At 47.3% G+C, this 21,294-nt stretch overlaps 7 protein-coding genes across 7 annotated transcripts; 5 read left to right on the top strand and 2 right to left on the bottom strand.

Moving 5' to 3' along the window:
• Positions 1 to 239: 239 nt before the first annotated feature.
• GLAREA_06767 (uncharacterized protein) lies at positions 240 to 3,239 on the top strand (the record flags this gene model as incomplete). The annotated part of the gene is made up of 8 exons (XM_008080715.1): positions 240 to 1,201; positions 1,249 to 1,274; positions 1,354 to 1,559; positions 1,610 to 1,745; positions 1,793 to 1,911; positions 1,962 to 2,045; positions 2,096 to 2,236; positions 2,283 to 3,239. 8 exons carry the CDS (start codon positions 240 to 242, stop codon positions 3,237 to 3,239), a joined length of 2,631 nt encoding a protein of 876 aa, XP_008078906.1.
• A 2,463-nt stretch (positions 3,240 to 5,702) lies between these two features.
• On the top strand, positions 5,703 to 10,792 carry GLAREA_06766 (Clavaminate synthase-like protein; the record flags this gene model as incomplete). The annotated part of the gene is made up of 3 exons (XM_008080714.1): positions 5,703 to 5,957; positions 6,014 to 8,085; positions 8,137 to 10,792. 3 exons carry the CDS (start codon positions 5,703 to 5,705, stop codon positions 10,790 to 10,792), a joined length of 4,983 nt encoding a protein of 1,660 aa, XP_008078905.1.
• A 1,346-nt stretch (positions 10,793 to 12,138) lies between these two features.
• GLAREA_06765 (FAD/NAD(P)-binding protein) lies at positions 12,139 to 14,114 on the top strand (the record flags this gene model as incomplete). Its single annotated transcript, XM_008080713.1, has 4 exons — positions 12,139 to 12,351; positions 12,406 to 12,774; positions 12,825 to 13,341; positions 13,390 to 14,114. 4 exons carry the CDS (start codon positions 12,139 to 12,141, stop codon positions 14,112 to 14,114), a joined length of 1,824 nt encoding a protein of 607 aa, XP_008078904.1.
• Positions 14,115 to 14,778: 664 nt separating this feature from the next.
• GLAREA_06764 (uncharacterized protein) lies at positions 14,779 to 16,246 on the top strand (the record flags this gene model as incomplete). Its single annotated transcript, XM_008080712.1, has 2 exons — positions 14,779 to 15,073; positions 15,138 to 16,246. The coding sequence occupies 2 exons, from the start codon at positions 14,779 to 14,781 to the stop codon at positions 16,244 to 16,246; spliced, it is 1,404 nt and encodes a 467-aa protein (XP_008078903.1).
• A 277-nt stretch (positions 16,247 to 16,523) lies between these two features.
• GLAREA_06763 (uncharacterized protein) lies at positions 16,524 to 18,121 on the bottom strand (the record flags this gene model as incomplete). Its single annotated transcript, XM_008080711.1, has 5 exons — positions 16,524 to 16,893; positions 16,956 to 17,071; positions 17,126 to 17,254; positions 17,307 to 18,023; positions 18,092 to 18,121. The coding sequence occupies 5 exons, from the start codon at positions 18,119 to 18,121 to the stop codon at positions 16,524 to 16,526; spliced, it is 1,362 nt and encodes a 453-aa protein (XP_008078902.1).
• Positions 18,122 to 18,633: 512 nt separating this feature from the next.
• On the top strand, positions 18,634 to 19,573 carry GLAREA_06762 (NAD(P)-binding Rossmann-fold containing protein; the record flags this gene model as incomplete). The annotated part of the gene is made up of 2 exons (XM_008080710.1): positions 18,634 to 19,345; positions 19,395 to 19,573. The coding sequence occupies 2 exons, from the start codon at positions 18,634 to 18,636 to the stop codon at positions 19,571 to 19,573; spliced, it is 891 nt and encodes a 296-aa protein (XP_008078901.1).
• Positions 19,574 to 19,857: 284 nt separating this feature from the next.
• GLAREA_06761 (uncharacterized protein) lies at positions 19,858 to 20,275 on the bottom strand (the record flags this gene model as incomplete). Its single annotated transcript, XM_008080709.1, has 2 exons — positions 19,858 to 20,012; positions 20,065 to 20,275. 2 exons carry the CDS (start codon positions 20,273 to 20,275, stop codon positions 19,858 to 19,860), a joined length of 366 nt encoding a protein of 121 aa, XP_008078900.1.
• Positions 20,276 to 21,294: the final 1,019 nt, after the last annotated feature.

Genomic DNA, 21,294 nt, shown 5'->3' with positions numbered 1-21,294 from the left:
AATAATTATCGTTCTAAAATATACTAAAAATTCACTTTCAATACAGTTGCGGAAGCTCTTGAATCAGTAGCCTTGAATGACTGGGAGTTCGAGAGAGCAAAACAAACACTAACACTCACGCCACAAGCCAACCTCTTTTGGAGTAACCTCGAGCCTCCTAATTTGTCGCAACATCTTTGCGCATTCTCCTTGCGCCTTTCACTCCCTATACATCAAACCTACACGAAACCGAGAACAATATGGCTTCGGAATACGCAGACAAGCAGATTCGCGCAGGAGCGAATCCCGCCGACCCGTACCTTTCGCAAACTCGCTGGCGACACGAGGAGTCTTCCGCATTTCGTCGTGCCAGTGGTGCGCCCCGCGAAGCCGACGCTCGAGATGGGAGCAAAGATCTAGCCAATTTCCTCAACAAGGCGCGCGTAGATCCTTCTGAGACGGCTGGGTTTGGAGCGGGTGGACATCAACCTTTGATGGTTGCTGGAAATGTACAGGCTGGGTCGCAAGTTCAGAACTCGCATGCGCCAAATGGCGCAACGGGAACTATGGGATCAGCCGGAGACAATACTTTGGAGGTCAAGTGCGGGCCATTGTTGAACTATAGGCGCATGGAGGATCATACATGGTTTGGGAGTGTACTTGTTGTTTCGAAGTTTGGAGGGTCAGGGGAAAGTCCTATCACTCCTCAGTTGCATATTAGAATTGTCGGACCAAGATCGCAAACGAACGGAAATTACACAATTCCCCAAGAAAATGCTGGTACGAATGGACATGAAAACCACGGGGTTGTCAATGGTGTGGATTATGGAAGCTTCGACGCTCCGGCAAATGCCCAATCGCAGAGCAATGGTCAACCCATCACCAATGGCGCAGGATCTGGAAATGCCGGTTCTTTCAAAGAGACAGTAACAGGCACAAGATTATACTCGGACCCTCAAAACACGTTCTGGAGGTTCGATTTGAAAGTACCAATGCAACAAGAAGAAATCCAATGCGAGTATCATTTGTCTGGCCTGAATTTTGTCAGAGACGGGAAGGGTGATAAGCAGAAGTTTTTCATACCAGCTATTACGGAATCTATGCGCATTATGTTCCATTCTTGTAACGGATTTAGTGTGGGAACGGACGAGGAGGCTTATAGCGGTGCTTGTTTATGGAATGATGTTGGAAGAGTTCACGCGAAAACTCCATTTCACGTCATGTAAGTTTGCCCTAAGAAGTTAAAGGACGAAAACTAACATTAGCAAGGCTCGGAGGTGGTGATCAAATTTACAGTAAGTTAGGCAAAAGTGCTAGAATAGCCAAGGCCATGGCATTTGATCGCGCACAAACAGTTCTAACGTTATCCTCTAGATGACGGTATCAGAGTCAACGGCCCCCTGCGACCCTGGACAGATATCAGTAATCCTGTCAAAAGGAGAGAATATCCATTCCCCGAGACATTAAGAAAGGAGTGCGATGAGTATTATGTCAACAACTATATTCGATGGTATGGAACAGAACCATTTGCCAGCGTCAATGGGCAAATTGCTCAGTTGAACTTATGGGATGATCATGATGTACGTTTGTCCTTAAACTTTTTGAATGCGTTGGCTAATTGCACATTTAGATCATTGACGGCTTCGGATCGTACGTTGACGAGTTCATGAGATGTCCAGTCTTCAGAGGTATTGGTGGAGTTGCCAATAAGTATTATCTACTATTCCAGCATCACCTTGCGCCACCAGTATCTACTTATACTACTGGTAAGTGAGTAAACGGTCTTTTTGATATTTTACTAACAATCCAAAAGATGCTCCTCAAACAATGTCCAAATCTGGAGCGGCTCCGGATCCAAGGCAGCTGGAAAACACCTTCGTCCTAAATGAAGAGACTATCGATTCAAGCTATATCATGGGGAAGAAACCTGGAGTAAGTCTGAAGATTGAACCAGGAACTTACGTTTACTAATTTTTCATCAGCCATACGTCACAGATTGCTCTCGAAGTATTTACGCACGTCTGGGTGCTAGAATTGCATTTTTCGGTATTGATGCGAGAACCGAGGTAACACATTCTCCGTTCTTGATCGACTATCAATAACTAACTTCTTGTAGCGAACTCGTCACCAAGTCAACTATCCTGAGACATATGAAATCATCTCGGATCGTTTGCGTCGAGAACTTAGTGCTGCTAAGAACTCGTCTTCCCCTATTCAGCATTTAGTGGTATTGTTGGGTATTCCGATCGCTTATCCTGTAAGTACCACGCATTTATTGATTCAAACTCTTACTGATTGTGTAGCGTCTAACCTGGCTTGAAAATATCTTCTCGAGTCCTTTGATTGCCCCTATCAAGTTTCTCAACAAGCGGTTTGGATTTGGTGGTGGCTTCTTCAATCACTTTGATGGAAGCATCGATTTATTGGATGATTTGGACGACCATTACACCGCTAGAACCCACAAGAAGGAGCGACAGATGCTCGTTCACAAGCTTCAAGAACTTGCTTCAGAATTCTCTGTTCGAATCAGTATCCTCGGTGGCGATGTTCATCTTGCCGCTGTTGGCCGTTTCTACTCAAACCCCAAGTTGAACGTCCCAATGAGCAAAGACCACCGTTACATGGTAAATATCATTTCATCAGCGATTGTCAACAAACCCCCTCCAGCTGCCGTCGCCAACCTCCTAGCACGCCGCAACAAGATCCACCATCTCGACCACGACACTGACGAGACCCTCATGACCTTCTTCGACAAAGACCCCGGCTCCGCAAACAAAACCAACAACTCCAACCAGCAAACCATGCCCTCGCGAAACTGGGCCATGATAACCGAAAACTCTGCTCACGGCGCCTCCCAATCCAACGGCCACACCAACGGCACAGCCAGCGGTCCCTACGACATCGCCGAGAAAGTCAAAGACGGCCACTCCTGGCTGCACAAAGGCGAAGTCGACGCCGGCACCAAACACAAAGCCGCGGCCGAAGCTCAACACGGAAAAGATCACGATGGAAGTCTCGATGTGTGTATCCGCGTGGAAATCGATCAGCATGACGCGACGGGTAAAACAGAGCCGTATGGTATGACGATCCCGACGCTGGCGTATGATGGACCGCCGTTACGACCGACGAGTAAGCGGTATGCGGGTAGTCATCGGTCGGTGGGTACGAGACCTGGGACTGCGCAGACGGAAAGGGGACATGAGGTTAAGAGTGAGCCGGTTGGGGGGCACGGGGGGTTGGTGCCGCCTACGCAGGGTTAGTTGGATGTAAATGGGGGTTGTATTATCAGTGTTGGTTTATTAGAGGGTGGGGGGTTTTCTTTATTTAATTTGTTGGGCAAGGGGAACAGGGGAGCAGGGGAAGGAGATCTAAGATTGTAAGTTTGGGTGTGTAATTTAGGATGGTTTTTGTTGGATGATTGGGGGAAGATTTTATATCCTGTTGTTTTCAGAGTGGGTGATTTGGTTAATATAAGCTTTTTTTAAGATGTCTTGAGATTTTTAGAATGTGAAGCCAACATTATCCGTTCGTATCGTGAGGAACATGCGATCATACATCTTGCTCAGCTGCAACCAGGTAGAGAGGTCACGTGTTATGTACACTTGGCTGGTCTCACTCTTACTCTGCTGTTAAACTTGGGTACTTCTCTTCAGACAGATTTTGTCACTTGGCTACTTGATGTTTACCCTGAAATCTGAATTCGCTCCTTTTGTCCATCTTCCCTTTTTGTCGCGGCTCTGCTTTATCGTTAGTAGCTTGGTCCGGGTCATGGGATTGAAAGATAGCTGAGGTCAGATATTATATTTGGTTCGACTACAGTAGTCAATAGGAGTCGCCAATAAATAATTCAAACACTGCACGAGCCAAGCCGAGGTAGATCGTGGGATCTGGGTCCTTGTTGACCAGAATTTTGGGAGGACCCCTGAAGAAAGCTGGAATCTCGCTTAATCTTTGGCAAGCAGAACCTGATAACTTGAGCTGGGCAGCTTCGTTCCAGAGAGAATAATCTAGACATCGTGAGCCATCGCAATAGCTTTCATTTCATATATGACGGGCTTGGTGATTCTGTGAGATGATGTGCTTCGTCGGAAGTTTTCATGGAGCTTCATAATCTTGAAGTGAAGGTTCTGCAAGTTCGGCAACCTATCGTGTCAAGACCTACCTTACAAGTTCGAATCATCTCCTACGCTGTATCGTTAGTAATTTTAGGCTGTGGGAAGATGATCAAACATTCCGAAGATTGCATTCTTTCAGGTAAATAGACCATGGTATCGATGAAGTGGTTGCTGCACGAAGTTAGGCTGTAGCCTCGCTGCACCGCAGAAGTATGTCGGGCATTCTTCCACACTGTCCGGTCGATACAGCATGCACTGTCACCCTCGAGCGTGATTATGGTCTTGATATTTGAAGGCATCCTAATACCATTAGCGATCGTGTTTGCTTTTGTGCTTCAATGATCAAGTGTTGATAATTCCTCATTGCTCAGGTCTCCTGCAACTAGATTACGTACCCCAGTCAGCCAATCATTGTTGCCGGTCGAGATAATCAGATGAATCTTGTGAGAGAGGCAGCATCGTCGGAGGCTCGCATGTACTGAGGTATCGTGAAGGTATCAACCAAGTTGTTGAGGTGTTGCTGTCTTCGAAGTTGCTCATGACAGGAGATCCAACCTCGGACATGGTATAAGTGAATGACGGAACTTTAGTCTCGTCCACACCGAAGGTCGTGTTAGTTTGTGATGTCTGTGAGTAAGAGAGGAGAGAAAATGTTGCACCGGGCGAGCTGTCATGCGATGATGCAGTGGAGAAAAGCACTCCCACGATGTGATCGATCAACGAGTCCGCAGGTTCGGGCCTGAACTCATGGGTAGAGTGAGTAACTGGACATGAATAACGAGGATCGGAGAATTACCCCAGACTGAGGCCATTGATGTTCGCCACTATCTCGCTCCAGGTTGAGAAGGGGATGGATTTGAGCGAGGTGCCCGGCGTGAGGTCAGCAGTAGTGCACTCTTCGGATCTGCACGACTCACAGGGCAGAAACACTGGGCCCCTGATAAAGACGCACGACCACAAACATCACCCGCAGAGCCTCAACCCGTTCGAGGATATAAAACAAATCGAGGAGGTTGCGACAATTCCACTGGCGAGGTGTCGAGCAATGGCAAATGGATCTATCGGATGAGCGGATCAAGCTCCAAAGCGATTGTTTAAGATGATTTCCTATAATCAATCTTCTTGCCAGTCACCATATGATATCTCTGCACAATCATCCAAACAAAAATCCGATAAAACATGAATCCAGAGAATCCGGATTGTCGATGTGGCTGCATTGCTTTTGCGGGTGGAACCTGGAGCGATCGCTGTGGTGTGTCTAAAAGTGGGCTTTTACTCGATGTGGTAAGCGCAGAAAATGCACCGGCCATGAGCGAACTCGAATCATTGAATTCCAGGAGACGTCCTCCCAGTTTTCCCACCCCTCACCACAACGACAACACCAGCGACCAGTCACTCGCTTGTGCCGAATACTCTCATTTGGAGTGCGAAAAATCAACAATCATATTGTATTGATAATTCTTCCCGCGGCCGCGCTGGCTCGCAGCGCCGTTCGCTATTTCGACCCCAAATCTTTCGCCCCCGCCCAACCAACCACCCTCGCATTTCACTGCCAGCACCACCGAACCGATTAAAACACATTGCGACTCAATCGCATGCGATAGAAAAATGTCTGCCGACACGATGATGGCAGGTCCGGCACCTGGCCCGGCCGTGGAGGTCAATGGCCTACATTCACCACCCGATTCGAATATGAAAGACGCCAGCGACAGCGAGCTTTCCGACCTCGAGGACGAACAAACAGCGGCACCAAAGCCCGAACCCGTCGACGATATAGGAGACATCGAGCCCGAGTATTATTCGGATGGCGGTGTCCCTGTATTCGTCCCTACGATGAAACAATTCGAGGATTTTACACTTTTCGTACGTTTATTTCGGCTTCAGCGACGATCAAGCTCAAGGCACTAACACATTTCTAGATGAAAAAGATCAACAAATACGGCATGCTATCTGGTATTGTCAAAGTCATTCCACCCGAGGAGTGGAAGGCAGCACAACCACGACTCGACGAACAAGTAAAGACAATCAGAGTCAAAGAACCGATTAAACAGGACATAATGGGTACGAGCGGTACATACCGACAGGCCAATATGGTCCATCAACGGTCATACAATCTCCCGCAATGGCGTCAACTGTGTGATCAGAGTGAGCATCAGCCACCAGCGAGGAGAGGAGAACGGCGAGCAAATCAAGATAAGCCCTCACGAGCATCGGCAAGGCCTAAAGCAGTTGCCAGTATTGAAACTCCTACTTCCTCGGCTTCCAAGCGTCGTCGCGGCCGTCCTTTCAAAGCCGCCGCGAAGGGGAAACGGGGAGTGACTGTGGATACTGAGGACGGAGGGCAAAGCACGCCAGACCGTCTACCAACTCCAGTCTCTCCTTCCATGCAGCAAGATGAGGGATCCGTCAAGGGCGAGGATGTCGATGATGACGACGATACGCCAATCAAGGGGAGAATGGGATCGAGGCAAGCCAAAGCAGTATCTGTATCATCTCGAAGGAAGAATAATCGTAGAGAAAGAGAAGGCAAGGTGGACGAGGCGGCATTTAAAGATTTCAACTACGAGCTTGAAGGAGACGAATACACGCCAGAACGATGTGAGGAGCTTGAGCGAGCGTATTGGAAGACGCTCACGTATGCTCCACCCCTTTACGGTGCAGATATGCCTGGGACCTTATTCGATGAACGGACTAAAGCATGGAACCTAGGAAAGCTTGATAATATCCTAGACGTTCTAGGCTCAAATATCCCAGGTGTAAATAGTGCTTACCTTTACCTGGGTATGTGGAAAGCAACTTTCGCGTGGCATCTGGAGGATGTCGACCTCTACAGCATTAACTACTTGCACTTTGGTGCACCCAAGCAGTGGTACAGCATTGCGCAACCAGACGCGAGACGTTTCGAAGCTGCCATGAAGACTATCTGGCCTACGGATGCTAAAGCATGCGACCAATTCTTGCGCCATAAGACTTTCTTGATCTCGCCATCTCACTTGTTGTCTAATTACAACATCAAAGTCAACAAGATCGTTCACAAACCGGGCGAGTTTGTCATTACCTTTCCTTATGGATACCACTCCGGGTATAACCTTGGTTATAACTGTGCGGAGGCAGTCAACTTTGGTCTTGAAGAATGGCTACAGTATGGCAGGGTTGCTAAGAAATGTGACTGCGATCAGGCGCAGGACAGTGTGTGGATCAACGTCCATGACCTCGAACGCAAAATGAGAGGCGAAGAGACAGAGTTCGAAGAATCTGATGAAGAAGAAGAGGAAGATGAAGATGACGAGGACGAAACCAATACCTCAAACCTCGCCACTATTCCTGAGCATGGTAGTTTGAAGACTAAAGTTCCTAAGCAGAAGCGTAAGCGACCTATCGACGACAAGGGTGGCAATGCAAGCAATAAGAGGACCCGATTCCGTATCAAGGTACCTGCGAAGGAGCCGTGCATACTCTGTCCAAATGATATCCCATCCGAGCCGTTGCTACCGACCGGTAACAATGGTGAGAAGGTTCACCGCATCTGTGCACAATACATTCCCGAAACCTCTATCGAAGAAGGTAAAGTCATCGACGTCGAGCATATCCACAAGGATCGAATGGCACTCAAGTGCAATTATTGCAGATCCAAGAAGGGAGCGTGTTTCCAATGCTCTCGCAAGAAGTGCACTCGGGCATATCATGCCACTTGTGCGGCTGCTGCTGGCGTGTTTGTTGAGCAAGGTGAGACTGCTGTGTTTGGCGAAGATCAGAAGGAGTACAAGGACTGGGGTATCGAATTTGGCTGTCGCTTCCATCGTGTCAAGCGGGACAAGAAACATGATTATGAGTTCCTCTCGCAATCAGAGCGTATTCGCAAAGCTGGAGCAGCATTCCAAGTCGGTGACGTCTGTCAAGTTCAATATCACAAGGGTGATATATGGGCCGGTTCAGTGGTCGAGAACTGTAAAGACGAAGAAATGCTTCTACTCGATGTTCTTCCGCGAGGGTACGTATCAAATGCGAGTTTTTCCAGCACATACAGGCTAACAGATTTCAGGGATCGTGTTGAGGTATCTTATACCTGGCTGCTACTACCGGATCCTGCAGATTATCATCTCACCAAACCATCAGCGAATGCTATTCCTATGCCCAAGAGCCGAAAGGACAAGGAGTTGCTCAATACGAGCAAGCGTCAAGCCGATGATAATCCACGAAAAGATGATCCTTTCGTTGAAGGTCATACGTGGGCAGAATTTGCCTGTCCGGGTGTTGCCATCAATCCCCACCAGGTCAAGGTCGACATGTCGAAAGAATACCAGACGTGGTTTTATCTGGGCAAAACATCCACTGAAGCCAGAGCACAATACACCGAGAATCCATTCATTAAACGTCACAATCCACGGGGGAACTTCCTGGATACGATTCCAAAGACTGTCATTGTTGCACCACGCCAATCTTACGCTGCTTCATACCCTACGAATGCAAAGAATTCCACGCCAACTCCTATCCGACCGCCTATGCCAACTACGCAATCGTATTCAGCATCAGCTTTCAAACAAGACAAGCCCTACGAATACAAGCCTCGAAATGAAGCGTATCGCGTTGATCCACAAGCGTATCAATCCCAACAGAACTTCCTTCAGAGATCGACTCCGCAACCGTACAGTTTTGGTACTGATCCTAAATACTCTACAACTTCCGGGAACAAACCTGGCTACAATCAACAGATGTCTACTTCTAACTTGCAGGGTCAGTTCGGACCGGTGCAGAATCCCCTCATAGCGGCGTCGCAATATGTACCAAAACAGCAGGCCAGCCAGATCCAACAAGGCCTGCACTCTCATCGTCCTGTGTCCGCTTATCAAACGACGCAATCTCAGTTTACTCCTGGGCCACACCATTCTCCATCACTTTCACAAAACCAATGGAGCCCGCAAGTACAGCAAGTCACTGCCCACACTGGCAAACAGTCTCAGATTAATAGCCAGCCTTCACGACCTACTCCAGTTCACCGAACTCCACAGCCTCAACAGAATGCACAGCCAGCACACCCAGGTCAGACCCATCAAGCAGCGCAACCCCATCACATTCAAGCACAGCGCACGCCGCAGGTCCAGCAATTTGCTCCACCCTCGCAAACGACCCAGCTTAACCAAGTACAGCAAGCACCTAGCACTCACGCTGGTCAAGCTCAGTATACGACCCCAGCGCAGTATCAAAAATCCTCTTCACAATTTGCTCCGTCGACTCAATACCGACAGCCTGATGCTGTGCCGGCGTCGTCGAAGCCTAATAATCCCTTTGGCAGTCGACCACAAACTGCTAGACCAACGAATGTCTTTGCCAAATACCCTTACTTACAAAAGGAGCACAACAGATCTCCTCTAGAGTACAAGAGCCCCTACAGACCAGGTGGTGGGTTCATGAACGGCTACCAAGGTAACATCGAGAAGCACTTGCAACAGACGATGTTTGCGAAACGACCCAGTTCAGGAGCCTCAATGCCAAGTCCAGCTTCATCGACATACAGCAGCAACAGCTCAGCACGGCCGCCTTACAATGCACAGAATGCGGCTCCAAGCCCGACCTACGCTTCCGCGTATGGTGCTTCATATAATGCCCATGCACCCTCGCCAGCAACTTCGTACGCACCCTCTCCTTCATTGCAACCTCAATCATCCAATAAGGCGCCGGTTTCGACAGCTGCATCTCCACATATGTGGGAGAAGAAGGAAACAGCACAGTTGCATCCTGCAATCCGTCAAGAATATCATAGTTCGATATTTCAACGGCCTTACAATCCGCCTCATCGCGACTCCCCAACTCCATCTCGCAGTTCTGTGCTTCAACCGCCGCCATTGTATGAGCGACCTCCCTATCAGCCTCCAGTGCACGCAAGTCAAGGCTATGATAGCTCGCAATCCACTCATGGTACGCCTGTGCAACCTCAACAGCAACCGCCATCTCAACCGATGTATCATCGTCACTCTGTTCCTCAATCTCTTTCGGCTTCACATCCACAGCAATATAATAGACCCGTTGAGCAATCAATTCGTCCTCCGAAATCATCCACCCCCTCGTATGCTGCTAGTCCGAGTCCACATGATTCTTCGACCGATATGCAAGCTACATTCAGTCATCAACCGATGATTCCACCGGTCAATACATCCTATGTTGCTCCAAATGTTGGCAGCAATCTCGACCAAGTCAAGTACGCATTGAACAAGTCGGAGAGCGCAACTCCCCCGGTGACTGCCATGTTATCTGATTATGAGCATACGCCTCTCTCCATGATCCAGCCCAATGCAAGTCCACAACCAAATTTGCTGCCTAAGCATGTTCAACAAGGGGCATCAAAATCATCTCCGAAGGGCTTGGGCACAGAAGTCAAACCCAGTCCACAGAAGATGGCACCTCAAGCCCGGACTGCAGCCAGTTTGGCACAATCCTTGACACTTCCTCCAAACTACAAGCCAACGACAATTTTACCCCCGCCAAAGGCATATTCAGTCTCCAAACCTATGGACTCTCAAAACAAGCATGTGTATCCACACCACCAGGAGCTCCAGCAAGCAGCTGCCCAGTTTCAATATGTCCAAGACGAGCAGTCTACAAATGGTCAGAACTTTGAGCCTGCAGATGTACCTCCAAACTCCACTGCTCTAGTTGAGCAAATGATGAGGAATTTGAGGAAGGCGAGAGCACGGGATTGATCGCACCTCCATCATCGAGTGCCTTTAGTGTTCGAATAGAATCCGATTGACCGGAGAGTTCACGCATGAATAATGATTTTGATTGATTTGGACTGAGGTTATCGGTGGCACATGGAAAACAGCATGTATGAAGTTGGTATGACGGCGTAATTACAATCCTCACATGACGGTTGATAAATGGGTTTATGGAGTTTGGGAGGAGTAAGTGTTTTGTCTGGTTTATTTTGCATCTACATTTTCTTGTTTTTGGGAGTATGGTCACACAGTTGTGGCCTACATTATCCTTCACTTTCATTTCTACCTGCGCATCTCGGCGAGAAGCCGAAGTGATTAGATTCGGAGTTCTGGGATAATACTTTTTAACTGGTCATATGATCACACAAGGCGTTTTGGGATTTTGTTATGAGGCGGTTTTATTGCCGGTGCAATTGTACACTATTGAGTTGGTTGACTTAATTGAAATTGAGTAATTCTCCAAGCGAAGTCCTACAATGCACAACCGTTCTCCTGCCTACGTGACTGACTCGTATTTAAAATTTACAAATTCTTCAGCTGCTTCGCCATCCACCGTTTTGAAACGATCAAGAGATCTTCGTGGATGCCTCGACGGTCGTTTGGTGGGCGATTGTGGCATGACTCGTGTACATCTGGAATTACTGCGGATGGTTTCCGCTGAACGATTGGAACTAACCAAGCCGAGACTGGAGTCCGACTACCCCACGATCTCCAACCTTCCCCGCATGCGGTATGAGCCTCCCCCTCCTGTCTGGATCCAGAGAATAATGGAAGGCGGGAATAACAAATGATAGTGTGCGTGGGTTGAGGCACGGTTTCCGTGTGGTGGCGAGACGATTGCCATTTTAAGTGGTGTAGGAACACCGAGGTGCGTTGTGTCATGCTACACAGGAATAAAGAATTTATTTTGATCACTTCTGAAGATATGGTTACTGCAAAATCAGAGCAATCTTCAGAGAAGCATAATCGCTCAAAGATTCAATTATTGTACTGTATTAACTCAACAAAACCCTTGAAGCTTCAACGTGTTCGTTTACGGTTCTGATCCGAAAAGGGACATCAAGGTTCGAACTAGTTGTGAGAGTGACCCGGAGACAGGGAGACACACAACCATGCAAAGCTACGGCAACTATATTCGTCGAAACCAGCTGTTTCATTGGTGACTTGTCGTGCTATTCTCGCTTAGCCACTGCGGGGGAGGGTTTGGGGCTTTGTGGTTGTGGAGCTCGAGGGAGTAGATAAGGGCTGCGTTGTATCTTTTTGGGTGTTCTGGTTCTTTGTTTTCATTTCTGATACAGAATCAACTTGAATTTATATTGAAATCAGTCACAATGTCTACATATAACGATTCCGTCGGAGAAGTCGACATCGTCTTTGCGGGTGGTGGTACGGCAGCTTGTGTTGCCGCTGGTCGTTTGGCAAAGGCAAATCCGGATCTCAAGATTCTGTTAGTGGAAGGCGGGAAGAACAATTTCAATGATCCGACAGTTACGAATCCGGCGGTTTATTTGAGTCATTTGGCTCCTGATTCGAAGACTGCTTTGGTATGTATTCCTGATGTTTAATTTCGAAATGGTTTAGATTCTAATTTATCATAGTTCTACAAATCCAAACAATCCAAACACCTCAATAACAGAGAAGCAATCGTCCCCATGGGCGGCATTCTCGGTGGTGGTTCCTCCATAAACTTCATGATGTACACTCGTGCCCAAGGAGCTGATTTCGACGCTTGGAATACCCCTGGCTGGTCAGCGAAAGAGATGCTTCCACATCTAAATAGGCTGGAAACATATCATCCTACTGGTAAAGATATTGATCAGAGTCGACATGGTCACGATGGTCCTATCAATGTTGGTGATGGCGGGTATAGAGGAAAGAGTGAGAATCAGTTTATGGATACCGTGAAGAGTATGGGTTATAAGGATATCACGGATTTGCAGGATTTGGATGCTATTGGTGGATTCTCGGTAAGTGCTAATGAACAGTACAGAAAGTGAAGGAAGCTAATTTGTAACAGAGGTGGCATAGATATGTTGGTCCAGATGGAAAGAGACAGGATGCTGCTCATCGATATGTGCATCCTCTTCTTCAATCTGGCGACTACCCCAATCTTCATATTCTCACGGAGACAAAAGTCATCAGAGTACTCTTTGATGAGTCTTCACCACCAAAGGCTATTGGTATCGAGTACAAGCCAAATGCTGACCATCAACCTGAACTCGCTCTGTCAAAGCCAGTCCACAAGACCATCAAGGCTAGCAAGCTCGTTGTGGTTTCTGCCGGTGCCTTAGGATCTCCTCAAATTCTGGAGAGATCCGGTGTTGGTAATCCTGAGATCTTAAAGAAGTTGGATATCCCAGTCGTGTCTGAGCTTCCTGGTGTTGGCGAAGAGTACCAAGATCATCACCTCCTTCTTTATCCATACAAAACCAACCTTGACGAGGGTGAGACCTTGGATGGTATCTTGAGTGGACGCAAAGACTTTGCGAAGGCTTTGGAAGCGAAGGATCCTATGCTCGGATGGAACGGAATTGGTGAGTTTTTCTAACGGCAATTAAGTACAACGAGCTAACATTTTCCAGACATCTGCGCCAAACTCAGACCTACAGATGCCGAGATCAATTCTCTCGGAGCAAACTTCCAAGAGGATTGGGATCGTGATTTCAAGCCATTCCCAACCAGACCATTGATGCTCTGTGGTGTCGTCAACGCTTTCCTAGCAGATCCATCGCTTGTTGAGCCAGGCCAATACATGACCATGGGAACCTACACCGCATACCCATATTCTCGAGGATCAATCCACATCACCTCCAAAGAAGACGTCATCAACGGCTACGACTTCGACGCTGGCTTCCTCAATCATCCATCAGATATCAAGAAGCAACTCTGGGCATATAAGATGTCCCGAGAAATCACACGTCGTCTTCCATATTACAAAGGCGAACTCGAACTCGGACACCCGAAATTCAAAGATGGCAGTGCCGCTGCTATCTCTGAATCTGCTAGCGCAGTCGACATCAATGCCCCAAATATCGAATACAGCAAAGAGGATGATGAAGCTATCATGGACTGGGTCCGTGATAACCTGAATACGACATGGCATTCTCTTGGCACGTGTGCCATGAGGGAAAGAGAGAAGGGTGGTGTTTTGGATGGCGATTTGAATGTATATGGTACTCAGGGCTTGAAGGTTGCGGATTTGAGTATGGTTCCCGAGAATGTGGGCGCGAATACTAATAATACTGCGTTGGTGGTGGGTGAGAAGGCTGCGACTATTATTGGGAGAGAGTTGGGGATTGAGGTTTAGATGTAGGTTATATGGAGTTGAGGTGTGTAATTTGGTCGTGGGAATTGGAGTTCGGGTTGTTTTTGTAAGATGATGATGGTGATGATGAATATCTAGTGTGTTAGATGTTATGGTTTGAAGATAAGTGTGAAGGTCTTACAGTATATGGGACACACATCTTGACTCTTGAAGGTACCATCTTTTATTTACTGTCTCTATTTGATGGTTTTTGAATATTTGAATTATTGTATGAATAGTCGGAGATGCTCAAGCTTCTACAAATAGAGTTGATCTCTTGACAGGGGGATACATGCACCCCTGATATTTATAATTACACTTATGATACCAAAAATCACCGACGACACCGCTTCTCCCACCCTTGTCCAACGTATTCGATATCACAACCTTCTGGTTTATATTATCGCAAAAGAAGCTTCCATGAAGACAAATCTTACTTCATAAATTGCCGCAGGTCGTCCAAGTTACGGATTCTCCTCTCACTGCATAGTATGAGCCGGTTAATAAAAAGCGTCAACTCCGGTTCGAGCAATTGATGAGCATCTTGGTTTACGACTTCTTCTACGTAACGAAACCAAATCTACTCATCACCACGACTTTAATGTCTTTATGAGTCTTTTAGGATCTGCATTTTCCTATCCCATTTTACCACGAGTCTTGTCACAAGATGGCATCAAACCTTGAGTCCGTCGCAACCGAGCTCGCAATAATAATTGGTGATTGTCTAGATGTGAACTCCATTTGCTCACTTCGACTCGCATCGCATTCAACTGCACGACTCTTCACACCTTCACTTCGACCATTTGTGAAAGGTCTTCATGCGGATTTGACCGAGTTTACTTTAAGTAGACTTTGCGATTTGGCTTTTAACACGGAGCTCGGCTCAGCCGTTCGTATTCTGAGGCTTGATTGTGTATATTTCCGCACATTTGACGAACCTTGGGTTTATAATATGGGAGGAAGTGAGTTCTCCGAATTAGCTGGTTTATTTGGATTCAATTGTCTAATCCTTGGTTTCCTATCCAGAAGATGTGCCGTGGACGGAGGATCAAGAACCGGAACAACAACAATTCGCAGGTCAGCCTATGTGTAAAATGTTGACAAAGGTATTAAACGGCTTCCCAAACGTCCGGGAAATCATTCTTGCAGCGTGTGTGGCTACGTACGATGATGAGCGACACGTAGATTTATTTGCATTTAAGTGGACCAAAGATTGGCTACGCGCATTTGCGGCGTACCAAGCACTTTTATCAGCAATCATCAATTCTGGAACTCAACTAGATAGCCTTGTTGTCTATCAGAAATTGAAGAAGTGTAGCATACCAACACACGCGATCACCATTGGCTTACTACCAATACTTCATACGACAGGGTTCAAAGCCTTCGGAATGAAGTTGAAAGCGTTTTCTCTTGACCTAGCTATGACAACTCAACCGCCGAGGCCTAATGAGACCTCTCTGTCTATAAGCAATGAAGAAGACGTACAATTGATGCTTAACCATGGCGCCTCCACCAAAAACTACAGAGGTGGATCTGAAATAGACATCGAAGGCGTTTCATTGCTGCTACGACTCATGCCTAATCTTGAATCTCTTGAGATCAATTTGTATCCAGCCGCGAGCCTGGACGAAGAGGCATATGGCGCATTCTTACCAACCTTGTTCAAAGACAACTGGAAGCTCCCTCGCTTAAAGAAGCTCACTTTCCTCGGCCTAACAACGACTCATGAAGCACTACAAGGTGTACTCACACGACATGCAGCTACACTCGAGGAAGTCAGCTTTGACCACGTAAATCTCTCTAGCGGCTCCTGGAATCAGGTCTTCGAAACGCTAAGTCAGCGGATGCCTTTGCTCTCAACCCTGCACCTATCGCTCATCGCTACTACATCGGACCCGATGGAAATGAATCTCGAGCCAGCTGACAGGCGCCTTGACCCAATAGAAAAGCCAGAGCCTCATAGAGTCTGGAACATGGAAACGGAAGACTATGAAAACTGTTGGGTCAGGAGAACTATCGATCGTGATGAAATCAAACGGGGATTACGTTTTCGCCCGTTACAGGTGCCACCGAGTGCGCCGGTACTTTCCTTGTGTCATAATTTTTATACACTGGATTGTAGTTGTTGTGATTGAGTTTTTTAATGGAGTACATATCATGAGCCTGATATATAATTTATTTTCGTATATTATGTCATGTATAGAATCAACACGCTGTCAAGAATATGTGCATTTGACTTACTGACGGATTTAACAGTATCTGTCTGTATACTCAGCAAGTCTTCTGCTCTCAGGTGGATTTTCAGCAAAGTTTTTCTTGTCTTTTCAGAACACTAATTTCCCGTCTTTGAACTCCATTGAAATCCTGCTCACAGTACAATAGTCAGGAGTCTTTCTTGGTATCTAAACCATCCTACACAATCAACGAAGCAGCGAGCATAACAAGCCCGCCAAACCCGTCTATCCCAGCGCACCACTCTTCCCACCTCCCAACATTCCTAGACGACGCCCTAGCATCCAAGGTTTGGTTGGACACCCACGCATCACTGCAAGAAAGTCGGTCATCACCCAGCTTGACAAGCTCACCGTCCGCCGCCAATCCAAAAGACGTCTGAATCCCAGGTTCTCTCTGGCTTTCTACCTTCCACGCAAACTCATCACTTGCTTCCCACAACTGCTTCTTCGCTGGCAGCGGTGCGAGGATCAGATCTGTCGGCATGTCACACATGGCTGCTGGCTCGAAATAGATGAGCATGTTTACCACTCGATATACCACGGCCATTCTTTCGTTAAGGTCAGTAATATTCTGTCTACTCAATGTAAAGGGATGGGTAAAATGTCTAACCTTCGCCTTGACTCCTTGAAAATCCACTCTCTCCAACTGCTTTCTAGTCCATTGTCACATCCCACGCACTGCATGTGGCAAGTTGCGTCGGTGCGACCGAACTGTTGGGCTATCACCTATGTACGTCGTTAAGCCTAATATAGGTATAGAAGTGCGAGAGCTAGACTCACGATCACGGTCGTTATCAACAGAAAATCAAAGTTATTGTTGTCGGTCTCGCCCTCATCCAAGCGGATAAGAACATAAATAGAGAGAGCTTGCATAGCGGCAAGGACTTGCCATTTATTCATTCTCAAGTACTGAAGGTTATCCATCAGCTTCTTTATTCATCCCTCCACACTTCGAACGTACTTCGCTAGAAAATCGTTCACATTCCATTCTCACGTTATTCCAGAACAACATACGACTCCCTCTGACCCCACTACTGATCATATGCACCATACTAATGCAATTACTCAACGGTTCCATGTTTATATCTTCGACGTCGGATGATACCAGACTGGCATGGATAAACGGCGGAAGAGTGTTGTAGCGCAGCATCATCAGTGGATAAGATTTTAGGTTGTGAAGGATGAGATTGGCGATTCTTTGAGCTCCGGTCTGCATTTTTGGTCGATGCAAAAGTAAGCGGATGATGGTGCTTGGTGCTCGCGGTATTGATGAAGTTGTCGAGAAGAGGTCTTGGAGTTGTTGGGTTGTTTGAGTGGTGGAAGGTGTGGAATAGTGGACCGAGGATAATGTTTCTAGTGCGAGGTCTGGATCATGCGTCTGAGGGTTGATGAAATCAGAGAAATCAATGCCAGGCTCGTTTCCGTCGAGGTATTCTTCTCCAAGGTTTGCGAAGTCTAGGTCTGGGGTGACAAGTGTCCCGTCTTGGATCATGTTGCAATCTTCACTTGAATTCTGAAGGTTGTCGACGCTAGGATTACCTGCTGTCATGTGAATCACTGCATCCTCTCGTTCAATCGGTGCATTATCATGATTTTCAACTCTTAGCTCTGTAGCTTTAGGTGTATTTGCAGGATAGCGGCACTCAATGGCTTTACTTATACATCTTGAGCATTCAGGCTGACCTTTGTCACAGCGCGCTTTTCCTTTGGCACAAGAAAGGCAAGATTGAAGCCGGACAGAAGTACCGATTCTTCGAGACCGACAGTAGTATCCATGTCTCTTTAGTGTGGATTCTTCACACATTTAATCATTAGTAAGTAGCAAAGTCTGGTGGAAGCACAACTCACGCTTGTTGAACGGCTTATGACACCGCTCACACCGTAGGATCGATTGCACGGTAGCGGCGTTCATTTCAACATTGACTGCAGCGGAACATATTGTAAGTTCACGTATGGTGAAATAGAAAGCGCATTGAAGACTAGAAAGAACAGCATGATTGAGTTTCTCCACAATAGTCTATTTGTAAGCATTCTCCAAATTCTAATAGGTGTGAATCTTAAGCGAAGCATCCCGGGCGGGACAAATTGTAAAGGGGTAAAGTTGTTTCGGAACGGAACATTTTGTAGATACATGATTTTGTAACGACGACACGAAATTGTGAAAGTAAGACATTATTTGAACAAGAAAATCTCCATAAAGACCGCTATGCTCGCTCAAAATGGATTCCTCATCAATACATCCCCACCAAACATCCATCCACCTTGAAATCTGAAATTAACCGCTCAAAATGACCGAATCCCCCCCCTTCCCATCCCCCACCAAAAAATGGCACACCAAAGCCCAACCCTCCACCTCCCCAACCCGTCCCGAACTCTCAGCCAAAGGCAAATCCATAATCATCACCGGCGGAGGCAGCACCGGCATCGGCGGCGAAACGGCCCGCTACTTCGCCGCCGCGGGCGCATCTCGGATCGCTCTCCTGGGACGCCGAGAGAAACCCCTTTTAGACAACAAGGTCTTCATCAACGAGAAATCTCCTGACGTCGAGGTATTTACTATCTGCACGGATGTTACTAAGAAGAAAGATGTCGATGCTGCGTTTGCGCAGTTCGCTGGGAATGGGAAGATTAACGTCCTCGTTCATGCTGCGGCGGTGGTTGGACCTAAAGAGACGGTCGCGGATGTGAATGGTGAAGAGTACCTCGCATGTATCCAAACAAACGTCGCTGGTTCGTTATGGGTTGCTCAGGCATTTCTTCGGCATGCGGCACCAGATGCAGTTGCCATTGCCATTAACTCATGGGGTGCGCATCTCAGTCTCAACGACGCGTTCCCTTCATACTGCGTCGCCAAGCTAGCTGTATATCGTCTCTGGGACACTGTTGCTCTAGCAAACCCGAATTTGAGCGTTTTCCATACCCAGCCGGGTGTGATACTTACGGAGATGAATTTAAGTGTTGGCGGTGCGGAGAGCTTTAAGGATGTTAAGACGGATGATGGTATGTTATGCCGGGTGCTGAAGAGTGTGACAGGGCTGACTTGGAGTAGTTTCGCTTCCGGCGAGCTTTAATGTTTGGCTTACGAGTCCTGAGGCGAGGTTTCTGAGGGGCAAGTTTTTGTGGTGTAATTGGGATGTTGATGAACTTATGGCTCAGGCTGAGGAAATTGAAAAGGGGACGAAGTTGAATATTGGGCTTGTTGGATGGCCGTTTGAAAGTGAGAGCTAAAGGTTACAGGCTGCTGGCAACAATCGCTAGACTAGAATTGATTCAAATTTTATCTGGTCGTTTGGCTTACGGGTCAGGTATATCATTACTGGTGCTAGTCACAATATCACAGGCACAGCAATAGAGACAGCTATGTTCACTTCAACTTCGACTTCTTCCGAAGCCTGTTCTCTTGCATTGACTGTAGCTATAAACAAGAATCATCCGTCGAACAACCAATCCCGATCCCAGACCCGTCCACCCAAACTCCTACCGCAATGCTATCGCCGAAAGTGCATCACAGCTTAGTTGACCTTGGCTTGAGAAAGGCTAGTGATGACCTTAGCTCCATCCTGGAGACCGTTGGCAACCTTAGCACGGCAAAGAGGCTTGCCACGCTCAATGATGCTGGCATCGCAAGTTAAGCCCGAGTCGGCGACACAGTTAAGCGCACCGTTGCCTGAAGAAATCAAAGTCAGTATTTCTCTTAGAAGAAGATATGGATCACATACAAGCTCCAGCACCACCTGGCACACACTTTCCAGTTTGTCCGTTGGTAGCAGTGCAAGTATCCTGCTTCACGCTAGTGGCAGCGACACAGCAATTTCCTGAAGGAACTGGACGGCCGGCATTTTGACGAGCGAAGATACTGGCATCACCAGCGACACCGGCGGAGGCGATGGCGGCAAAGCCGAGGATAATGGAAGCGATGGCGAACTGCATATTGATTGATTTATCGGTTGGATTGATTTGAACGATTGATGGTTGAACTTTGTTGTTATAGACGAGAAACAGAAATCGAGAAGTGAATGAACCGACCGGCGGAAATGAATGTGAAAGTAATGGTATACAGATGAACTGGAGACTGAGGCTGGAGAGAAAAAGAACATTAGAATGCGAAGCAAACTCACCTTCTTATACTTCCTCAGTCTCGATTCTCGACTCAACTCGGGTACATGCATAGTGCTCGAGCCGCTCACCACGATGGAAGCGAGGGGATGAGCCAAGCCCCTGAGGGTTCCCCTCAAACTCGGCTAATCCGTCTCACCAGCAACGGGTCTGACAGAATATACGCCCCAATCAGGACCAGCGACTCCAAACCTGGGGTCGAGCTTCCAATACGAGCGAAGCTGTCATTCGCTGGCAATGCGCTCAATGTTGTTTCGCCTCGTCTCATCTTGCATTTTTTGGCCTTTGCTTGAAATGCCATCTCGGTTAGTGGCTTTTCGCCTCGTCTCATCTGCCATTTCATCCCTTTATATGCAAGTGCCGTGTCCATTAGTGGTTTCCCGTGGACCTGGGTTCCTCCACTTCTGGTTTCTAGAAGTCCCTATACGGAAATACGGCTATGACGGGCGCGTGAGACCTTGTATATAATTCTCATCTTATGGAAGTCCCTTCAAAAACGGGTCGCCTCGCTTAGGTTCTTTTCGGGCTCCACATTTGGATGTTCCATGTATCAATAATACCACCGAGTCTTCAAATCCACTACATCCATAGAAAAACACCTCTTTCAGTCTTCCAAGGTAATGCTGCACTTTACGGTGTGACATTTCCTAGATATTGACGATACCGAGGCTAGTTGGACGACTAGGCGACAACAATAATGAGTACTTTTAATTTAGATTCCCCAAACGAAACTTCTTTTCGCTTCTCAAAATACGTCATACACAGACCGACATCTCCTACGACGCTTCCAAAGGGCCTGGATAACCATCTCGAAGGTTAATGACGCGCGAATG

The sequence above is a fragment of the Glarea lozoyensis genome (assembly GCF_000409485.1).
Source record: "Glarea lozoyensis ATCC 20868 chromosome Unknown GLAREA14, whole genome shotgun sequence".
NCBI lineage: Eukaryota > Fungi > Ascomycota > Leotiomycetes > Helotiales > Helotiaceae > Glarea > Glarea lozoyensis.
Note: the sequence above shows the minus strand (reverse complement) of the source record. Positions and strands in the feature narration are given on the sequence as shown.